Genomic DNA, 22,815 nt, shown 5'->3' with positions numbered 1-22,815 from the left:
AGGTGGGAAGTTTGAAATCCACTGCCTTTTAATTGAAAATTATTGTAGCAAGTGACTAGGGTGATGTGGGGCCCTGTATGAGGCCAAAATTTGACACCCTCTCCAGCCCTTGCCTTCCCGAAGTCAGGCAAGTGCTTCCCAGGCTTTGAGAAGGCACCCTCCTTAGCTCTGCACCAAGTGCAGGCGAACCACAGGCCCTGCCCTAAAACTGCCTCTGCAAGTAACTTAGAAAGGGTTTAAGGACAATTACTCAGAACTGCATGGCACGCTCTCTCTCCTACTTGCCGTGTGAAAGAATGATGCTTTTGCTGTTGCAGAAGGCGGCTCTGTGCACATTTTAAAAGATAAAACAGTGTACAAAAAGGGGATGTTAAGATATTGCATGTTTGACCATGAGCTGTAACGTTGACCCTAGGATGCACAAAGCAGAATTGATGTTTTATTGAAGAAATTGACATATTTTGTTTTGCTTGATCGGTTGCTAACAGGCAAAGATGGGCACCTGATGTGTCTCTAGAGCAGGGCTGGGGAACCTCTAGAGGTGTGCTCTGAAGAAGAAAAAAAGGCTTATCTGTTTAAATGTCATATGGCACTAAAGGCAGCTAAGGGTAAAATGCTATTAGTAGTAGTTTCAGTATTATCATTATCATTATTAATTTATATACCACTCTTTATGAAAAGATCCCAGGGTGGTGTGCAGCATTAAGAACACATTTTACAGAACATAAAAATAAAGACATAATAAGAAGTATAACAATAGACAGCATGATAATAAAATAATCATAATAAGTGTCCTCCCCGCAACCAGTATTAACAGGCCAGATTATTTAATGGCCATAGGCCTTGGGTATATGCTAAATTACAGTCAAAACTTTGAAAAAAGAAAAAAAAGGTTGGTAAAGCTTCGGTGAAACCCTATTTCTGGCTCTCAAAGGCATAACTGGATGATGTTTGCAGGCTAGTAAATTGTTTTTATATACAGTAGTTGCAGTGATGTTTCACCGACTCGTTTTTTATGTTTTGACCGCTTGTTTGTGTTTTACTGCTAGCTGCCTTGGGCACCATTTGATGGAATGACAGGATACAATTTTCGATGGATATGCAAATATAGACATGTTCTTTCTCAGAACACTGTACAGAAGAAAGCTAGGCAAAATGGTTAATGAAATGCCTCCTGGAACAAAGTCCTGGTGTTATATTGGGGTGGAGATGTCTTCTCAGTGCACAAGGTTCTGGGAAGGTGATTCTGCTTTTCACACTAGGATTGAGTGTCTGGCTGCTTCCCTTCTCCCCCATGGTTTGCAAGAGATATTTGCAAGAGAACAGATGCTTCTCAGAACTTAGTGGTACTAGTACAATACCTGCTTTGTATGCAGAAGATGTTGGGATCAATCCCTAGAAGCACTCCAGGTAGGGTTGTGGAACTCCTGCATGAAATGCTGCAGAGTGCTGCTGCCAGTCAGTGTAAACAACACTGAGTTTGAGTGACTAGTGATCTGACTCAGTTTAAGGCAGCTCCCTCTTCTCCCAAGGAAATGGATCCTATAGCAGTCTTTCCTGAAACTACCTATCTATCACCCAGAGAAGTAGGCAGCTACATGCATGAAACAATGGAATGGCATATTCCATGTTTTGGGTGGAAGAATACTAGATCTTGAATGACTGGTCACATTTGGAACTTAATGGCTCCCGGTGAAATTTCTAGAAGTTCAATGTTAAAGGAATCGATCTGGCTGCTCTGTCTTCAAATTCCATTACATAAGAGCAGTGTGTTATTCAGCATGAGACTGATTTCTGGGTGATTATAGCCTTCCCCCCGTTGCTTAAAGCCATTCATTGTTCAGTCTTGTTCCTTATATTTACCACCCAAGACTTGTAATAATCTCCAAAAACGCACTGCCTGGAGTGTACAGTAGCTTAATAAATTGCTCTGTCTTACTTATATTTCTCTTGGCGTATCCCTGCTGGTGGGAAGCGATAATCCTGCAACAACGTTCTTTTCTGTTGACATTTATTCTTAATTAACCGTGCACCAATCTCTGTAGGTTTGTAATTTTCCAGAAGAAAATGTGCGTGACCAAAAATGTTTTGAATAGGAGTCACCCACTGTTACATCTTCACAAAGTATGCTACCTAGCTTGTTGTTGTTGTTTTGCATGGCTGGGAATGGGCAGCAGTGGAATGGCTCAGATAATAAACCACAGGCCTTAAATCCACAAAAATAGCATTTATTGGCCATTCTATAAAATAGGGGCGTGGAACTGGTGGTCATCCTGATGTTGGTGCACAACAACTCCCACCACCCTTGAACCAATTGCTATGCCGGCAAGAGCTGATGGGAGTTGAAGTCCAAATGACACCCAAAGGAACACAGATTCCGCCATCATTCTGCAATGCAACCTATAGCACACACATGCAACTGGAGCAATGGACAGCTCTGCTTCTTTCAAGAAAATCTATTCACGTTATTTGTTAAAACCCATTTAAAGGAAGAAACCCTATCAAGATACAATTTACTTTGAGGTTCGGGTTACACTAGTGTACAGATGGCTTACCTTTCCAATGGTTGAAAAGTGACCATTTAGAGTGCTTTAAACATTGATGTGGGGCAATCTTAGCATCCAAAGAGTAGATAATGACTCTTCATGTCCTATTCAAACTATTTTTCAGAGAAGCAGAGGAACAGGTCATTCAACTTTGGCTGAGACTTAGTTCTATGCTGTTTTGTAATTTCATTGATGCATTTTTTGTCATGGCAGACAAGGTGAAGCAACTGCCTCAGGCAGGAAGATCCATCCAGTCAGCAGATCCCAATGCCAGCCTTTCTTCCATCCTTGTTCTTGTTGTAGATATTCCCTCCCCGCTTCTTCCCTGGCAGAGAGGGAAGCACAATTATGGGGTCAGCCTCAGGTGCCAAAATGTATTGGGCTAGCTCTGTTGGTTGTCATACGTATTTGGATTGTTATGTTATGTTATGTTATGTTTTATATTGTTATGTTATTTTATGTTACATTGTTATGTCATGTCATGTCATGTCACGTCATGTCATGTCATGTTATGTTATGTTGGAGGAGGGTCGAATCCTCCATTGTATAGGTGTCTTCTTATTAATTAATCATTCTTGTTGTTTATTGGTTTGTGACTTGGTTATTTTCCTCAAACTACCATTCAGACTTTTTTTTCTGAACCAGGTTTTGAAATTGAGTCAATGGCAAACTGGACTCAAACAATTAGTCCATCCATATTAGTATATTAATGGGGCTTCAAGGTTTCAGAACCTCCCCCATTCCTGCTTATGTTCTTTAAGTGAAGAAGCTAGGGACTCTACTCAGACCCTTCTGCATGCAAAGGATGTTCTGTTCTACTGATGTAGGGCCCTTCCCGGTGAGTTTGTGATGATTGCAAATAATTCTCTGAATGGTTATGTAAATTCTGCCTATATGTAGATCTCTAAATATAGCTGATTACCATTCAGACACAAATTATGGGTGGTGTCATTATTCATTTTGTGTTTTAACTAAAGAGAGGAAATACACAAGGTGCATTTACATGCAGTCCTGTTAATCTGTAAAGGTAAAGGACCCCTGACAGTTAAGTCCAATCGTGAACGACTCTGGGGTTGCGGCATTCATCTCGCTTTACTGGCCAAGGGAGCCGGCGTTTGTCCGCAGAGTTTTTCTGGGTTATGTGGCCAGCATGACTAAGCCGCTTCTGGTGAAACCAGAGCAGCGCACAGAAACGCCGTTTACCTTCCCGCCAGAGCAGTACCTATTTATCTACTTGCACTTTTTCGCGTGCTTTCGAACTGCTAGGTTGGCAGGAGCTGGGACCGAACAACGGGAGCTCACCCCGTTGCGGGGATTTGAACCGCCAACCTTCTGATCGGCAAGGCCAAGAGGCTCAGTGGTTTAGACTGCAACACCGCCCGCATTCCACTTCCTGTTCATCTGTACTTGGAAGTAAATCCTATTGTGTGAAATGGATCTTGTTCCCTAATAAGTGCTTTTGGGACTGCAGCCTTGGAGAATATTTCCTCAACCAAATTACTGTTATAATACCAGGTTTTTAAATATATCACATGGCACCAGCTACTCTTACGTTTAGGTTGTGTATTATTATCATGACATGCAAAATGTTTAAATTGCAACACAGACTGACATCCAATGATGTCCACCCACTTCCACAATGGAAATCTGTTTGTGCAATCTGTTTCTCCTCTCTGTGATCCCTGAGTGTCCACAAAATCTGCTCCAAGGGTCCCTCAATCCTCCAGAAAAGCTTGGGGGGGACAGTGCAGGGGGCTTCAGGAAAGAGGCGTGGAAGGAACACTGGGTGTTCTGCAAGTCAGCTAATTTGCCATTTTTGCATAATTTAATAAATGAAGATAAATCACTTGAGAGTAACCTCTGTGCTAGTTTGCCTTTGAGATTTTCAGATTATGTAGAGCTTTAGCAAGACCAAGCATTTTATTTTTGTGACACATAAATATGTAAGTATCTGCCAACACATATGCAAATAGACCTTCTTTCATAGAAAGCAATCCATTCATGCTGAGCCACAAAATCTGAATAAAAGAACGACTCTCATTGCATACAAAATATTAACTTGTTTCCCAAAAACTTTGTTGATGTATAGGGAGCACAAGTGTGACAACTAGTTAATTAGATTACCGCCATTTGTTGTCCCCATGTGTGGGCGCAGAAAAAGAATCACATCCACTGGCCCTGTCTCTGGCCCTGGCCCTGACCTCTGCACTTTCATTCAGACATCAGGCTAGAGCAGATGTCTATACAAACTGCATGCAAGTAAGCACTATATGTGAGATCTGTACCCCATATTTTGCAAATACTGAGCCTACTTTTGGAGAACATGTATGCACCTATGGCCTGCTCATGTGTGGACAAATGCATAGAGACCAGGTGGGACCATCAAACACAATCCTGATTCCCTCCTATGTGTTTATTGTGTTTATACTTAAGAGAGCTACTGTATCAATTTTTCATCCGTAAGAAATTTGTCCATATGTTGCATCTGTGTTGGGAAGATATAAGTACAGCATTGCTAATGCATTATGCTAACATTGCTTTAATCAGGTTATTATTAAAGGACTGTTTGATCTTTAAGGATGTTGATTTAATGGGAATTAATTTAATGATTGAATACTGTTTGTGCAGTGTTATCACCGGTAGCGATGCAGAAAATTGGAATCTCAGCTCAGTTAGAAAGAGGTTAGACTTTCCCGTTATCACAGTGGATCCTGATGCTTATGGAGTGAACTTGTTAGATCTCTATTTTATGATTTCAATATATATTAAAATGTATTGGTTTTATCTAAAAGTCACCGAGTACAGTAAGTTGGGTAACTGTTTTTATTATTACGCTGTTCTCATTTCATTTCGTTTTATTCTACTCTTTTTAATCAGTGACCTGAGTTCCTGTCTAAACTAGACTTATGAAAGCTCCTGAATTTTCTATTCTTTCTCCCTAGACACTCACAGAAAAAACACTTTTTTCACTCTCTACATTCCTCTCCCCACCCCTGCTAATCAGGCACAGAATAAAGGAAAAGAATGTTTCATATGAAGGTTTGTAAGGCTGAGTGAAAGATAGCTGCCTAAAGAGATCAGCAGCTGGCTAAGCTCATTTGTACTGGATATTATAAAAGAAATATTCTTTCACACATTCTGCTCATGCCTTAAAAGCTCATTCATGTAGCTTGATCAGTTTTGAATTAACAGCAGAGCATGTTGTGAAAATCCAGCACTGCAAACTCGCAAATATTATGCATATCCCAACATTTGCAGGCACACGTCCCATTTAAATTGTTACAATGGCTGATATCATGAGGTTAATTTGACCTATACAAAAATATGTACAACCAAAAAGTAGTTTTCAACATGATAAAACTTGTGACATCTAGCCATTTAAGCTTATACACTTTGGCGCATAAATATGCAAGGAGGCCAAATCTTCTAACAAAGAAGACTGAGAAGAAAACCCACATAGAGTGAGACCTTGTCCAATGCACTTTGGCAGAGAGATTAATTTCCAAATGCAGGAGGCATTCGATTAGCATTTTCAGTGCAATTTGGCAGGGTGGTCCAGAGTGTGATGGTACAAAATAGCTAACAGCACAATGCTAACCATGTTTACTCAGAACTCAAATTCTGTTGAATGCATTGGGATTTACTTCCAGGTAAATTAGGTTAGGATTGCAGCCTGTATCATGGGCTACTCTTATCTGTAGCCTAACACCACAAAAAGAATAGAGGACCTATCATCCATCAAACTAAAGGTGCAATACCTGCTTTTCACCTCCATCAAGGTTGTTTTAGGTTTCCCCCCAAGGGGCAGTTTTGGGGTGTCGCCCTTAAACATGATTTCTAAGCACTGTAAAAATAATAATTAGATTCTGAATCTTTACAAGGTACCCAGTCCTTCCAAGCTCCACGCTGTATAAACTCACCTTTAAAATTTTCCTATTGTGTTGAGTCATTTTGAGGTGGTCATTTTGTGAAGACTTCCTTTTGTCTTCCCCGACCCTTCCAACATTTGGCTTCGTTGTATGGCCCCGAGTTATAGAATTATGGGAGATGAAAGAAACGTATTTTATCTTTCCACTTTCACCATACCATGCATATTTTAGACACTTTCATCATGTATCCCCTTTTCTCTAAACTAAAAAGCCCCAAATGTTCCCTGATAGGCGAGTAGTTCCAACCCCTTGAGGTTTAGTTCAATAATACATTCTCTAAACACATCAATATGCATCTTTATTTAGTAATTCCCACATAACAGCTTTGGACCTAGTTTATTGTGTTACAGAAAACACTCTTGGGTGATCACTAAGCTACTTGCAGTGAGAGTTGGGATCAATGCAAAGACAGCTAAGAAGGATGTCAGAAGTTGAGGTAGATTTCTTGGTGTTGTTCTTAGCAAATTCACAGTTCCTTATTATCTGGCACGTCATTTATACAAATAAAGGAGTTAAGTGCACTGTGCAACATCTACAGAGAAACCTTGTGACTGGGATTAGTATACAGACAAATTCATACAAATGAAAACCTTGCTTCAAGTACTCAGAAAATGTTTCCCCAGATTAATCTAATAAAAGCCACATGGAACCACAGATGGGGGAGCATCTACCGTATTTTTTGCTCTATAAGACTCACTTTTTCCCTCCTAAAAAGTAAGGGGAAATGTGTGTGCGTCTTATGGAGTGAGTGCAGGTGGCGCAGCTATCCCAGAAGCCAGAACAGCAAGAGGGATCGCTGCTTTCACTGCGCAGCGATCCCTCTTGTTGTTCTGGCTTCTGAGATTCAGAATATTTTTTTTCTTGTTTTCCTCCTCCAAAAACTAGGTGCGTCTTATGGTCTGGTGCGTCTTATGGAGTGAAAAATACGGTAGTCTGGAAGCACCATAGCTCGGTGGTAGAGCATCTGCCTTGTATGCAGGACCCAAGTTCAATCCCCAGTATCTCTAAGTAGGGTTGTGAGAGAACCCTTCCTAACATCTCCCTATCCTTAAATTACTTATTCTTTTATACACATAATGTACAAATCACACATTGTACACACATGATTTGTGTGGTGTCATACATGCGTACTCCCAGAGCAGGGCTGGATTTAGATTTGATGAGGCCCAAAGCTACTGAAGGTAATGGGGCCCTTTATATGTCCAGCTGTCCTTTGTCAACAACAAATTGCCACTGTTTTTGTGTTGAATATATGCTATATGGTAATTTATGGACCTAATAGGCATCTAAAGCCATTTTATTTGTTTTTTATCTTATATGTTGGAAATGTACATCCAGGGTTTTTTTCCTTTAAATTTTTTGGGGGCCCCCAAGAGAGTGGGGCCCTAAGCTATAGCTTGTTTAGCTTATACATAAATCCGGCACTGTCCCAGAGGCAGTCCAGGGTCCTATAATGTAAAAAAATGTTATTATGAGCTAAGTCTTGGATAGTTTGCAAGTACTAATATGACTTGTTTGCTCCAGAAGGATTTTTCTGCAGTTCACCTCCCTCTGAAGGCTGCATTGCATTGCACTATGCCATTGACTAATGAGTGGGACTGTCCTACATTACAGGATTGGATTGCCCTTAAGGTTTCTTTTTGTGGTTATTTGATGTCACTACATTCTCCAGGAACACTCGGAAAGATGTTACCCATAGTATGTCAGCTGCAGAGACAATGATTTCTCAGAGTTTGGCAGATAGTTCACATTTTGTGAATACTCAACCATTTCATATATAAGATTTGCACACATGATTGCTAAGGTCACGCTGCAGGCTACTGCAGAAATCAAGAGATTTTACTCAAAAGTGAATAATTAACAGGTGTAGGAACTAGACTCAGATGAGAAAAGTACTAATTAATATTAATATTATTGCAGGAGAATGCAACAAGCCATCTTTTGCTCCCCTAATCTTCTTCCTCCCCTTCCTTTTTGCTAATGTTCATCCATGATGAAAAACGAAATGTCAGCCCCTGAGGCTCATTATCTGTTGTTGTTTTTAAAGCATGCAAAGATCAAGCTGGGGGGGGGGCTTTAAAAAAAAGAACTGCAACACTTGTCTACATTCTGTAAATTTGTTTCAGTGTAGATTGTCCTACAGAAATAATTGGTGTTCTCATTATCTTCCTGCTAGTAACATGAACAGAAACGAAAATTGGGTGGGTTGGTGAAAACTGCAATATTCTGCAGCCTAAGTGGAGAAAATGTTAAAGGATAATACTAATAAGAAACAAATGTGGAATTTTCAAGGCATATATTTCTCCACCAAATTGCTAGTTAGATAAATGGACTTGCAGGACTCTGTTTCAGGAATGGAATCTTGCGAGTTTTCTTAGGAAATAATAGTCCTGCCTTGCAAAGTAGACTTTGAGAGGGCAGGGCAGTTGAACAGATGGATCATAGTAGAATACCCAAGCACATATTACCCATCCATTCTCTTGGTAGCTTCATGACCATGAGGGACTTCAAAAGTCAGGGCTGAATTCAACTAGAGAAAGCCAACGCAAAGGCTCCTGGTAGCCCAGTGGGGCTTTCCATCCTCCCCATGTGTCCCCTGCACCTCTCCCAAATCTGTTCTGGGGAGGGGGGCCATTCCATCTGGCAAACAGAAATGCTTGTGATAATGGAACCATCAAAAGAGTATGATGTTGAATTCCTCCCCCAATGTGGTATAGCGGATAGAGCATTGGACTGGGGAGACCTTGGGGAAGGGACCATATCTCAGTGGGAGAACTCATGCTTTGTGTGTAGTAAGTCCCATGTTCAACCTCTGGCAACATAGCAGGTTATGGAGAGGAGAAATGGAAAGCAACAGTCAGAGTAAATTATAGTGGACTATAAGGGCAAGTAGTCCGACCTAGTATAAGGCAGCTTCCTGTTTTCCTAAAGCTCCACTTACCCATGAAACTCACTAAGTGGCTTTGGGCCAGTTACTGTATCTCAGGCTACCTATTGCTATTTATTGGAAGAACAGCACATTGGAAAGATAATGAGTGAAGGGAAATAACTGATAGAAGCCTGGAAACAGGCTCATGTTAGGGCAGGAATGGCATATCTGTGAGGAGTCGGAATCCAACAACATCTGGAAGCCACAGGTTGGCTACCTCTGTTATCTCCATGCTGCTCGAGCTCAGGCTTTCTTTCCCAGGAATCTTGTAGAGGACAGTAATGACTACCTCACATCTGCTTCATGTCAGAAACTGGAATTCAAGATTCCCACAGCTTTTAACAAACTATGGCTCAGTTTTCCTATATTGTGATAAAGGCTTGTTAAGCAGACACACCCCTATGGCTTATTATCATTCTGTTTAGTTGGTTCTGATTATACCTTAGCTTTTGGACTGATTAAAAAAAGACATATCATGATCAAATCAGTTTTTGGCCTTGTTTACAGATTCTGGCATTTCATCTCCTTTGGAAAGCAAATTAATATCACAAATGACATCTTATTGAAGCAAGATGGCTGCATCTAGCTCAATAGTTTGAAAGGCCAACAGTAATTAAGCGTTCAGAAGTAAACACCTGTGTACCCATGAAGACAAGGGCATTCTGACCTAACAACTTCCATTGGGCTGACGCAACTAGCAAACTACTCCTGAAAAGCGAGAAGGATGAACATATGAAGCTGCTTCTTGGTAGCCTTGATACTGGATTATTGCAATGCACCCTTTGTGGGGCTGCTTGTGAGCCTGGTTGGGAAGCTCCAGCAGGTGCAGAATGTGGTAGCCAGACTGCTGATGGGGACACATAGCTGGCAAAATGTGGCATCATTGTTCAAACATCTGCACTGGCTGCCCATTTGTTACCAAGCTGAGTTCAAGGTCCTTGCATTAACTACTAAGCCCTGCACAACTTAGTCCCAGGATATTTTAGGGAATGTCTGAAATCTTATATCCCAACTGCTGAGTTGTTGAGGCGCAACATGAAGCCATTAGTATCATTGGCCCAGCCCAGTGGAATGCTCTTTCAAGAGATCTTTCCTAGCCCTGTTGCATGAGATAATTTTAACTAAAGATAGGAGGGATTAAACTGAGGACCTCTTCCATGCAAAACATTTGCTCCGTGTCTGATATAAGAAACTCCTCTCACTGGGTCTGGTATTACTTGTGAATATTCCACTTGATTAAAATCTTAGCCTGGCATAACCTCAGCTTGAATCTTTCCGTAGAATTTCATCTGTTTCATTTTCCTGCTTATCCCTGGCTAATACTATTTGCCTTCCTTATCTCTAGTTCCAAAATTAAGAATAAATCAAATTATATTAGAAACATATATGACAACTCTGGGAGGGGGGAACAAGAATTATTATTTTTTCTTTCAGTTATGTTAGTTGTTTCAGCGAGATATGGGTATTTATTTTTTGTGCACTAATTGAACATTTGGCAGGAGCAAAGGGATATATAAAGGCTGTCTTCTGGGTCCTGTTCCCCACCACACCTGATCTGAATTAGACAGGTAATAATCAGAGAAGCTTCTCTGGTTTTTGTGACAGTTTTATGGAATGTTCTCCTTGGTGACCTTGCTTGGCATCAACACTGATAACTGTTTGGTGCCAGCTGAGAGCTTTTCAAAAAAAAGAGTTATTTGCCCAGGTATTCAACATGTGTTATCTCTGGAATGAAATTATGATTTTACCTGTTCTGCTGGGTTGTATTGATCTATATGAGTATTCCTTTGCTGTTCCTGTGTTTTGCAAAGGTGTTTTATTGTTTTAATATGTGTGCTGACCAGAGAGTCTTGTATTGATGGGCGCTGTAGGAATTTACGAACCAAATAAATACCACAATGCCCACTTTGTTTTCCTGGGGAAGTTAAAGATCTGCAACACACTCACTGTTTTTATGAGTAGGCACCCACCTTCCAAAGAAAGACATCTGCATCATAATGCCCAAGGGCATTAGCAAACTGAAAACTCTGGGGCTAGTTCCAGACCAAAGCATGTTTGGAGCAGGCCTATTGAAAACAATGAGACATAATTTAATCATCCCTAGTTTAGGTCCCATTGATTCTGATGGGTTGACTCTAGATAAGACCAAGACTGCAGCAAATCTATACACAGTAGCTACCTGAGATTAAGTCCCATTGAAGCCAAAGGGTCTGAGTAGGACTGCCAACACAAGTCTGGAGCCAACACATATCTACACTTAGCTTGTGTGGGACAGAAAACCTACAGTGATAGAGCCAGCTCTTCGCCCTTCCTTTCCTTGAATGAATTCCTTACAGGAGAACTTCATCTATGAATGAAAGACATGAGGTTGACTTTCAGTTGTTCCTCTTCTTCCTGCAAATTCACCTCAATTAAAAACAGTGGGAAATGGCACTTAGTTTTATTCATGAGTTTGAAAAATGAGAACACAAATGTTCTTGAGAAATTGCAGGTTTCCCCTTCACCACCCCGCCTGTTTCAATTTAATTCACAGCAAACTACAGAGATTGACACTGGAAGGTTAAAGGGACAATCAGTCCTATTGGGCTCATTTAGTCTGCCTGTCTAAAAAGTTCCATTTGATTGTAATTTGGTTTTTGATTGAAACCATCCAAAAAGCATTACCTTAAAAACCCTGTAAAATGAAAATAACCCATTAAAATATTTCATTTATAGCTATGACATGAGGTTTCTACAAGTTACACTTAAACATTTCATCTTCCCAAAGTCTTAATATTGAATTAGTATCTCTAGATAGAATGAGGAGATTCTAATTTCTGATAATGATACAGTTTCAGAAGTAGGTGGAAATGTATTTCTGGCTACATGAGAGACCAACATTGATCTTATTTACTTAGAGGGTTTTATTTTTAAAGACAAAAGATCCAGACAACGTTTATAATTAACTCAGATTTCCCCACATTTTATTTCTAAAGAAAGAACAAGCACCTTGGCTCTCTCTGAACTTTTCTAAAGGGCAATTCCATCTTTTTCTCAGTGTACTCCTACCTGATAAAACAGTTATCAAGAGTTTGATAATTGCTAGCTTTAGAAATTCAGAATAATGATAGAACGGGGTGGGGGCACGCTTGATATGGCTGTAAAACCCAGTGATTAATTTATAAATAGTGAGGACTTTCATGTTAGACACATCCTTTGGTTTGTAAGCATCAGGAAAAACCACTGCAGCTATCCTTCTGACATTTGGCAGGAATCAGCCCCTCAGAAGGACCTCCCAAGCAAAGCATGCACAGTTCATCCGGTTCTAGCAAAAACATTAAAAGTTATAGAAAATCACCTTTACTTTTTTTAATAAATAAAATCAGACTTCAAAGTGCCTAGCCCAAACACTTTTCTATAAATAAACCATAATAATAATAATAATAATAATAATAATAATAATAATAATAATAATAATAATTTATTATTTATACCCCGCCCATCGGCTGGGCCTCCCCAGCCACTCTGGGCAGCTTCCATAAAAACCAAAAATACAGTAAAATATCACACGTTAAAAACTTCCCTGAACAGGGCTGCCTTAAGATGTCTTCTGAATGTCAGGTAGTTGTTTATCGCTTTGACATCTGCTGGAAGGGCGTTCCACAGGGCGGGCGCCACTATCGAGAAGGCCCTCTGCCTGGTTCCCTGTAGCTTTGCTTCTCGCAATGAGGGAACCGCCAGAAGGCCCTCAGCACTGGACCTCAGTGTCCGGGCAGAATGATGGGGGTGGAGACGCTCCTTCAGGTATACTGGACCGAGGCCGTTTAGGGCTTTAAAGGTCAGCACCAACACTTTGAATTGTGCTCGGAAACGTACTGGGAGCCAATGTAGGTCTTTCAAGACTGGTGTTATATGGTCTCGGCGGCTGCCCCCAGTCACCAGTCTAGCTGCCGCATTCTGGATTCTAAGGAAGATTCTAAGTATTATTATTATTACTATTACTATTACTATTACTATTATATTGACTGTATTTGATTAAATTTGCAGGCATGCTTGCCCATTCTAAAGAGATGAAGCCTGTGAATTTTCAAAAGAAGAGCTGCTACAGCTTTCTTGCAAGGGCAGCTTTACAGTCCTGATGTGGTTAAAAAAAAAAGGATTCACTTAAGCTCCTTTGGATTGGGACGCTTCAGAGAGATCCTGCTTTGGCTCTGAAAAGCCCTGAATCTCTCTGAAGTTCCCCACTTCAGTTCAGGATTCGTCCAATGCAGTGGCGTGTGGTGAAATAGGGGAACAGAGCCAGAGGCGCCATCTTGCGAGGGTGATTGGTGGGGGGACGTTGTGTATGTGATGTTGCGACATCCTGATGTCACAGGAGAGAGCATCATGCCTCCCTCCCCAAGCTGGGCAGAAGCTTCCCAAGCTTTGGAAAGGAGGTACCAGGCCTCTGACAGGAAGCCAGGCAGGCTTTGGGAAGGTGACATAAGGGATCTTGGACCCTGTCAAAGCATCATGCCTCCCTCCCTAAGCTGAGCAGAAGCTTCCTGGACTTTGGGAAGGAGGCTCCAGGCTTTAATACTCTAATTTACAGGGAACATTTAGGAGACTAGCCTAGTCCCCCAAGTCCAGGGATGTCCAACAGGTTGATCGCGACTCACCGGTCGATCGCGGAGTGCCCCTGTTCAATCGCGGGACCCTGATAACCTCAAACAACTTCTGCTGATCCCTCAAAAAAAGAGCTCAACAACTTTGGTCAATCCAATGGGTTGATCACTGCCAATTTTTTTACAGTGGGAGTAGATCGCAGTGTCTTGGAAGTTGGACATGCCTGCCCTAGTCCACTGACAACCTGCCATTGATCCAATGCATACCAATAATGTTCCCAAGCACTGTAAGAGTTTAATTAAGGTCATTGATTAAGACCATCTATATGAGGTAGAAATGTTTCAAGTGTTTAAATAGGCTGCTTTTGTTCAGAGTTCACAAAATCTCCTTTTCTCATCTATAGCTATCTATCTAATATATATCTATATTTCATACATATATATACTGCTGAATGAACTCATTGTAGAACTCAGTTGTGCGGACAAACCCTCTCCCTTTATGCTTTTAATGGTCTTCACTTTGCAGGCCTCAATTACAGTCTCCAACCTAGTGCATTTTACTCTAGTGAATAATCCTATTGGTACCAGTGGAGCTGTGATCTTAGAATAAGGAAGTTTGGGACCAGTTTACTTGAAGGATCACCTTGCCCCATATGTGCCCTCTCCACTGCTTTGATCTGCAGAACCAGCATTTTACAAGTGCCACATAATGCTTGTTCCACACTTGTGAGGAATCTATATTTTACTGTGGAAGCCCCTATTCTTTGGAACTCCCTGTCAATTAATATGAGGCTGGTGCCTTCAACGTACTGTTTGTGACATCTGCTAAAATATAATAAAAAAGATTGTTTAGGCAAGCCTGCAGAGATACATAATTTTATTATGCATATCTATATTTTGATAATTTTTGTTTCTGCTAATTGCTGTCAGTTGCTGTCTGTTAATTTCAGATCGTTAATAAATATTTTGTTCTATGTTAATGTTAATGTCCTTTAAATCAGAACCAGTGAAGGCAGTGAAGGTCCTGTGTGAGTGCCTGGAGGCGGTTGGAGGATGGATGGCGGCTAACAGATTGAGGTTGAATCCTGACAAGACAGAAGTACTGTTTTTGGGGGACAGGGAGCGGGTTGGTGTGGGGGATTCCCTGGTCTTGAATGGGGTAACTGTGCCCCTGAAGGACCAGGTGCGCAGCCTGGGAGTCATTTTGGACTCACAGCTGTCCATGGAGGCGCAGGTTAACTCTGTGTCCAGGGCAGCTGTCTACCAGCTCCACCTGGTACGCAGGCTGAGACCCTACCTGCCCGCAAACTGTCTCGCCAGAGTGGTGCATGCTCTAGTTATCTCACGCTTGGACTACTGCAACGCGCTCTACGTGGGGCTACCTTTGAAGGTGACCCGGAAACTACAACTAATTCAGAATGCGGCAGCTAGACTGGTGACTGGGAGTGGCCGCCGGGACCACATAACACCGGTTCTGAGAGATCTGCATTGGCTCCCAGTACGTTTCCGAGCACGATTCAAAGTGTTGGTGTTGACCTTTAAAGCCCTAAACGGCCTCGGTCCTGTATACCTGAAGGAGCGTCTCCACCCCCATCGTTCAGCCCGGACACTGAGATCCAGCGCCGAGGGCCTTCTGGCGGTTCCCTCATTGCGAGAAGTGAGGTTACAGGGAACCAGACAGAGGGCCTTCTCGGTAGTGGCGCCCGCCCTGTGGAACGCCCTCCCATCAGATGTCAAAGAGATAAATAATTACCTGACATTCAGAAGACATCTTAAGGCAGCCCTGTTCAGGGAAGTTTTTAATATGTAACGCTGTATTGTTTTTAACACTGATTGGGAGCCGCCCAGAGTGGCTGGGGAAACTCAGCCAGATGGGCGGGGTATAAATAATAAATTATTATTATTATTAATATAACCACTTATAAGGTGTGTTTTTTTAACTAAAAGGTATATAAAACTTGCTAAATAAATAAAATGACAAGGAAGCTGCAATTAAGTCTTCTTGCTCTCTATTTCCTACTCCACAGGAGGAGAGGTTCCCTATACAACACTGGCAACTCGGATGATGATGGGTGCCTGGTGGCTCTTTGCCTTGATTGTCATCTCCTCCTACACAGCAAACCTAGCGGCCTTTCTTACCATCACTCGTATTGAGAACTCCATCCAGTAAGTTACTGCAAGTTCCAAAAGGGAGAGGGAAGGGCTTATATGTCCCCCAGTATCACAATTATCCATAATACAGCAAGGCATATTTTTGGGCAAATGCAGCAATGCCCCACCAGCCTCATCCTGGCCTCAGCCATTCCTTACCTGACTGATGAGTCCAGCAGGTGTCACTACTTGTCAGTTTCCTCCTTGGTCCCAATTTCCCCCTGTAGAACTCAGCAGGGAGGAGGATGGAGGCAAAACTAACCTATTGTTGGGTGTGGCTGCATCTGTCATTTGCTCTGGCTCCACCTACTGTTGGTCTCCCTGCATACCACCCTACCAGTCGCTATGGACACAACCCACCCACTGTGTACATCTCCTCCAGTACTTTTCCTAACAATGTTCTTGTTTTTTACTTCCCCACCCAATCAAGGCTACCATTTCATTTTCATGTTCTTCCCTGTGTACCAGTCATTGCGCCCTAGTAAAACTATCCCCCCCCAGCTATTTATATCCTGCTTTTAACACTAGCTCCTAAAGCAGATTACATACAAATAGGACAATAAAAATGCACTAAAGCAAATAAAAGATAGCAGCCGTGCAACCGATTAAAAACAGGTGGTCTATAAAAACTGCACAATCCGTTAAGAAATGCCTTGTGTGGGGGGAGGGGAGAGACCTTCAACGCCTGTCTAAAAATTGGGAGGCTGACACATCACATCATCCCAGGCAATGACTTCCACAGCTTATGTGCCACCACTGAGAAAGTGTGGCACTTTTTACAAGGGCTGGCTCAAAACATTTTGGCGCCTGAGGTCAACCAAAAAATGCCCCTCCCTGCCAGGGACGAAGGGATGAGTGAAGCTCTATGTCATGAACAGGTGGGGAATAAAGATTGACATTGGGACCTGCTGCTCCTGTGGACTTTGCCATCTGAGGTGGTTGCCTCACCTGGCTCCATGGGTGGGTTGGCCCTGCCTTTTACCCACAAATTCAGTTTCTGCTAAAACAGGCTAGAGCACAAGAACTCCAGTGATGGTCTTAAGGCTTGGGTGTTTTTACTTTTTTAAAATACCTTGTTCTTTTTCCATTTCAGCACAATCACTCAAAGGTTGAGTGTTACCCACAGTCCAGAATTTATGTGTAGGGATGCAAGCTTGGATTACCTGCTTATTCTTAAGGAGTTGGCCCAGCCTAACTATTTGATATTATCCTGGAGTCTCAAAGTTTTTCTTCTGTTAGGGTCTTGGCATTTATTAGGTTAATAGAAAACAACATAAATGGTTTTTTTAAAAAAAAAACTTTCAGTTTAGTTTTTCCCCCTCCCCCCATATTAAATACAACATGGTGGCTATTGATGAATTTCAACTGTACTTATTGGTTGGTTTCCATCAGTCACTTTCCAATAGTGGTTATTGGTCACCTTCAAATTCCAACTATTCATTATTTTCAATTGTGGATATTTATTATCATTACCATCTCTTTTGCACCTCTTTCTGCTGCAAGTGAAGCCTCAGGAAGAGCAATTAGTAGAGACGAAAGGGAAGAGTAGAAATGTTCCCATACCCTCAAATGGAGGAGCTCTGTGTGTCTATATTGGTACACACCTAGAGCCCATTCTGATTCGTTCCAAGGATGCAGTCAGCAAGTGGATGCCGCTGCAGATTGGGAACTACAATCTGCCCTCATGCATTCTTCTGACACAGGGGCATGTCAACTGAGCTCCCTGAGAGGTAAAAAAAGATAGTATAATACTTGCATTCCCTATAAAATAATGATAATAATAATAATGATAATGACAGAATAATCTATAGTATAAAAACGTGCTGCGGTACACATGTGTGAAGAATGATACTGCAGTTCCTTTTCCATTTCATTTTCTCATGCCATAATTGAGATCAAACTGAGAATCCCTCGTAAGGAAGGCTGAGGAAAGCAATCTACAGTGTTGCTGTTGGAGAGGGCCATTGATGCTTAAATCCAATAAATGTTTCTTTTCAAAGAAAGGGAGAATGCTGTGTTTTCTCCAGTTTGCCAGGTTATGTAGTGTTGGTATTGTTTTGGGGTGGGATTAACCTGATCCATCCAGACCTACCTATAAACAACTGAGATAACACCAGTGGTACTTTCCAATATGCCTGCCTTTGCAGAGCATCAGATCATTTGCTTTCCTCTGCCCTGTCTCCTTTATTCCTTATAACGAGAGAGAGAGAGAGAGAGAGAGAGAGAGAGAGAGCTCCATGGGCAAAGCTTTATCTGAATTAGAGTAATAAATAAGTGTGTGCTTCAGAATAAGCAATAAGATGTTTGGCCTCATTATTTAGTGACTAATTGCTCCTGCACAGACAGCTTACAAGACAGTTCTAATAGCAGCCTCATGCTCAGCAGACATGTTGCTCTTTGCCGTGTGGAATCATAAAAATCTGTTTTCTAGTTTGCAACTCCTGTGTAATCAATACCTTCCAATTCTGAAAAGAGTGTTGCTGAGGAATTACAAAATGTCAGGGCCGAAATTAGTTGTTTTTCATTGTTGTGGTTTTGTGTGGGGTTTTTTTAAAAAAAAAACAAACTAAATATGGGGAGTTGATAAAAACCCAGTGTTCTGATCCTGGCTACTGCAACACAAAACTGTGGTTGACACCATTTAAGCTAAAGCAACATCCTGAACATGACATCTGAGACAGAGGCAAATTAATTTGAATCATTACATTTGACCTGTTTGCATTAGAATTTCATGTGCCTCACCAAGCCAACACACTGCAATGCCACAGACATAAACTGACTTAGTAATCAGTCAGACTGTCCTTGGAACTGTAATTTTGGGGAAGTGAAGAGGGGTTTTTCTGTCTGCTTAACAGTTTATATACTGCTTAATAGCATAGTTGCTAAGTAGTGTGCAATAATAATATAAGTACCTTTTACTGCTGGGGCTAGGTGTGCTCTTTTCAGTGTTCCCAATCCCAACACAAGCTTTGCCTTCTGCTTGTGCTGACCTATTGGAAATTCTGAATTTGTGTTGACAAAATAGCATAGTCAGTAAGGCTGTGGTCCTGCCATTTGTCCTAGTATTTCTACTCTGACCATCAACAGCTCTGTAGAGCAACCATAGTCAACATAGTGCCCTCCAGATGTTGTAGGACTATAACTTCCATCAGCCCAAACTAGCATAGCTTTGGGTCAGGTATGATGTGAGTTGTAGTCATCTGGAGAGCATCACGTTGACTATGCCTTATATCAGGCAGACACCTGTCCCATCACCTGTTCCATGATCCCTTTAACTGGAGAGTCTAGGGTTGAACATGGGACATTCTGCAGGTAAAGGATGTGTTCTCCCATTGAGCTATTGTCTTCCCTCTAAATGGAGTTTTTGGAGGGTTTTCTCCACTGTATCGTAACCTTTCTCTTTATAATCATACTTCCTTTAACTCATTCTCTTATTGTCTCTCTATCAAGCTGTTGGGAAAGGAAACTCATTTATGGCACTGCGTTGGTCTGCCTTTTGAGAGACGAAAGAATAACTCCTAGAGTTTTAAGATGTGCAGGGAAAATATTTTTCCCCACTGCTGTTTCCCAACAGACTGTTCTACAGCATCTGTTGCACCTATCATTTATACTAACAGCAATACATGTCGGGGAAATTGCTGCGCTGGCTGTTATGTTGGGGAATTATATAGCCACACTGAGTCCTGATTAAAATTTGCAAGGTGTTCTCATTAGAAACCGGGGACTTAGGAACTGCTTCCTCCTACCCCGTTCCCATAATGCGCACAGCAAGTACCCTTACAATTGCAGGATATTACAATATACGATGTGATGTTGCGGAGCGTGTTGTCAGGAGATGCAGAAGGTTATTAAGAGAAGTGGTGGTGACTTGAAATTAGAAATGGCGGTGTCTTACATTTTTACAGCAACCTTCATCACATTGTTTGAAAGCTTTGACAAACTGAAACATTAAACCTCATTTATAGGAACACAAATGTGCACAGTGCTGTCTGGAACACTGACAGCATCCAGGGAGGGGGGCAGGGACAGCTCAAGACATTTTGCTGCCAAAAGCAAAGAACAAGATGGTACCTACTCACATTCCACATACAGAAGCCAGCTAGTGGGAATGGGAAGGTATACTTCAGCACAACTGACACCAGCAGGCTAGATTTGGCAGCTGTGGTGCACACAGCTCTTAACATCTTGGCAATGCTCCCTGACCCTCAGTAGCTGCCACTTGAGGCAGCTGCCTCACTCTGTCAAAGGATAGGGCCTGCCCTGAAGAGGGAGAGCTAACAAATCTAGTTTCTAGTGATACTAGTCAATCAGAAACACCATCACAACGTCCAGCATGCACATGTACATAATGACCCTGTCTGTTGGAATGCCCTGATTCAGCACAGCATTATTAAATGCCTACATCAGAATTCAGCTGACCATTTTTCCTTCAGCAACGTAAGAAGAGTCAAAGGCCCATCCAATCTAGTATTCTGGTTTGTTCACATGGTGTTCACAAAGTGGCCAAGCTGTTGTCAAGCAGAACATGAGCACCACAGCACTTTCCCCAATCATGTTCCTCAGCAAGCAGTATTCAGAGGCATACTATAATCCATGGCAATTGTGACTAGTAGTCATTGATAGACTTATCTTTCATGCATTTGTCTAATGCTCTTTTAAAGACACCCAAGATGGTATCCAATACTATGTCTTGTGGATATGTCTTGTCCATAGTTGTACTATGTTATGTGTGGAGAAGTACTTTATTTTATCTGTCGTGAATCTGCCAATCTTTATGCATAATCTTATGCATCTCTTATCATGTCCATCCCCCTTACCATTTTTTTTATAAACTAAAAAGCCCCAAATGTTCTAACATTTCCTCACAGAAGAATCTGCCCTAGAATACAATGTTTATGTTATGTTTGCATCCAGCACTTGCTAACGTACATGAAAATGTTCAGTTTTATATATGCAACAACACTTTGACAAACATTTATCTGAGAGGAGTGCTTGGTCAAAGGTTACTCTGTGGGTTTTGTGGCTGAGCAGGGAAATGAAACCCTTGTCTATCCACTGCATCCTGCCAGCTCTTTTAGTCTTATGTTCTTTTTAAAAAGCAGATGGGCTGTAGAATGGGGGGAGGATGCAGCCCCTTCTGCACACAGATCAGGCATGTGTATATCAGTGGAAAATGGTCATATTGTATTACTCAACCATTGCCAGGGAGCCAGCCAGCAATAAATCACAATTAATAAAGTTAATTCTTTATTAGAAACAAGGCCTGCTCAAGGATGCCAGGCCTAATGAGCACAGCAGCTCTTCTCAGTAGGTCATGCTCCTATGTGGCAGCTGTGGAGACATCTTCCCACAGCTGCCTAAATCTCCTCCCCCCCCCCCCGTCATTCTCAAGCAGTCTGAAACTACACCGACGTGCCTGTCTCTGCTTCTCCCTCTTCATACCTCTTCTGATCCTGGGAAACATGGGGTGAGGGGAGCTTGTCACAGCAGGAGGGGGAGATACCTTGACTTCACTAGCCTGACTCATCTCTGCCTCTTGGCCTCCCTCCTCTCCTGCTTCCACCTCTGCTCTCTGCTCCCCCTGCTCACTAAACCCCGTTACCTCTTCAGTTTCCAACACCTCCTTCTCCCAGGCTCCCTCTTCTCTCTCTGATCACTCATCGTTGTCTCACCACCAATCCCTGGGCCTTCATCCCTTGGGGGTTCCCCAGCTGAGGCCTCCCACCATTCCTCTGTTCCATTGTATACTTATCAGACCAGCAGATTGTACCCGAAGACCTTATGTCCTTTGAAACTAATGGCATTCTATAAGTTTGTGTTAGCATTTTCCAACATGCTACATGGGCATTAGTAATTTGCTGTTAGCTTTTCAAAAGACTGCACACATCCAGCCCCTTTATCTGTCCTTAAGTGTCATCACTTAGATTTGTGCACTTGCATGAAGCTAATTTGTGCCAGCAAAGCCTTAATGGCTCCTAGGTGTTAGATTGCAGTAGACCTTCAGAAGTCTAATGAATGTCATTAAAAAAATAAAGGCATGGTTAAGTGGTCCACAAGGATGGGTAAATAGAGGGAAATATGTCAGGTCTGCAGACTTTCAGGGACCATCAGGAAACTGATTTGAAACCGGTGGTATTTCAGAGCCGTATACTTAAGGATTCTAATTTGCATATGTCCATATAAAAAACAAACCAAGGGGGCTGGGTAGGAAACACACTGAGAGCAAGATGAAGAAGTTAGAGGACTGCCAAAACAACAAAAAGTTGAGAAAGCCCCAGTTCATTAAAATCAAATCTTTCTATGAAAAATACAATGCAAGTCAGAACCCCATTTTGTTGAATATGGGGGTCTAAATCATAAAGAATTCATCAAAACATAGGCAATGGGGTTTTTTCTCCTGCATTTCTGAAGAAAGTTTAGCCCTGGATTAGGCAAATGCATGCCTTGCAAAGGAGTGAGAAATTTTGGTTGTAGTAACAGCCTTTCTCCACTGTGGGTAGACACTGTGCCCAAAATGACTCACTTTGAGGAACGACCTGCTTGACCCTTCCTCAAAGTCAAGAAAGGAGGAGAAGATGGAAGGGATAACAGAGATCCTTGCATCAATGGGTAGGTGAACACAGGAAGACTGGTTACCAATAGTGAACTGACTGCATAGAAAGCTACAGGGCCTGCCC

The 22,815-nt window shown here is 41.9% G+C and overlaps 1 protein-coding gene across 6 annotated transcripts in view; it reads left to right on the top strand.

Moving 5' to 3' along the window:
- Positions 1–22,815, top strand: part of GRID2 (glutamate ionotropic receptor delta type subunit 2) — an 824,474-nt gene that overhangs the window by 664,698 nt on the left and 136,961 nt on the right. For all 6 annotated transcript variants that reach the window (XM_053404060.1, XM_053404061.1, XM_053404066.1 and 3 more), the window contains exon 12: positions 16,015–16,153. In XM_053404060.1, the coding sequence (XP_053260035.1) occupies positions 16,015–16,153 (139 nt within the window). The remainder of the gene's footprint in view (positions 1–16,014; positions 16,154–22,815) is intronic.

Source organism: Podarcis raffonei, chromosome 9 (assembly GCF_027172205.1).
Source record: "Podarcis raffonei isolate rPodRaf1 chromosome 9, rPodRaf1.pri, whole genome shotgun sequence".
Lineage (NCBI taxonomy): Eukaryota > Metazoa > Chordata > Lepidosauria > Squamata > Lacertidae > Podarcis > Podarcis raffonei.
Note: the sequence above shows the minus strand (reverse complement) of the source record. Positions and strands in the feature narration are given on the sequence as shown.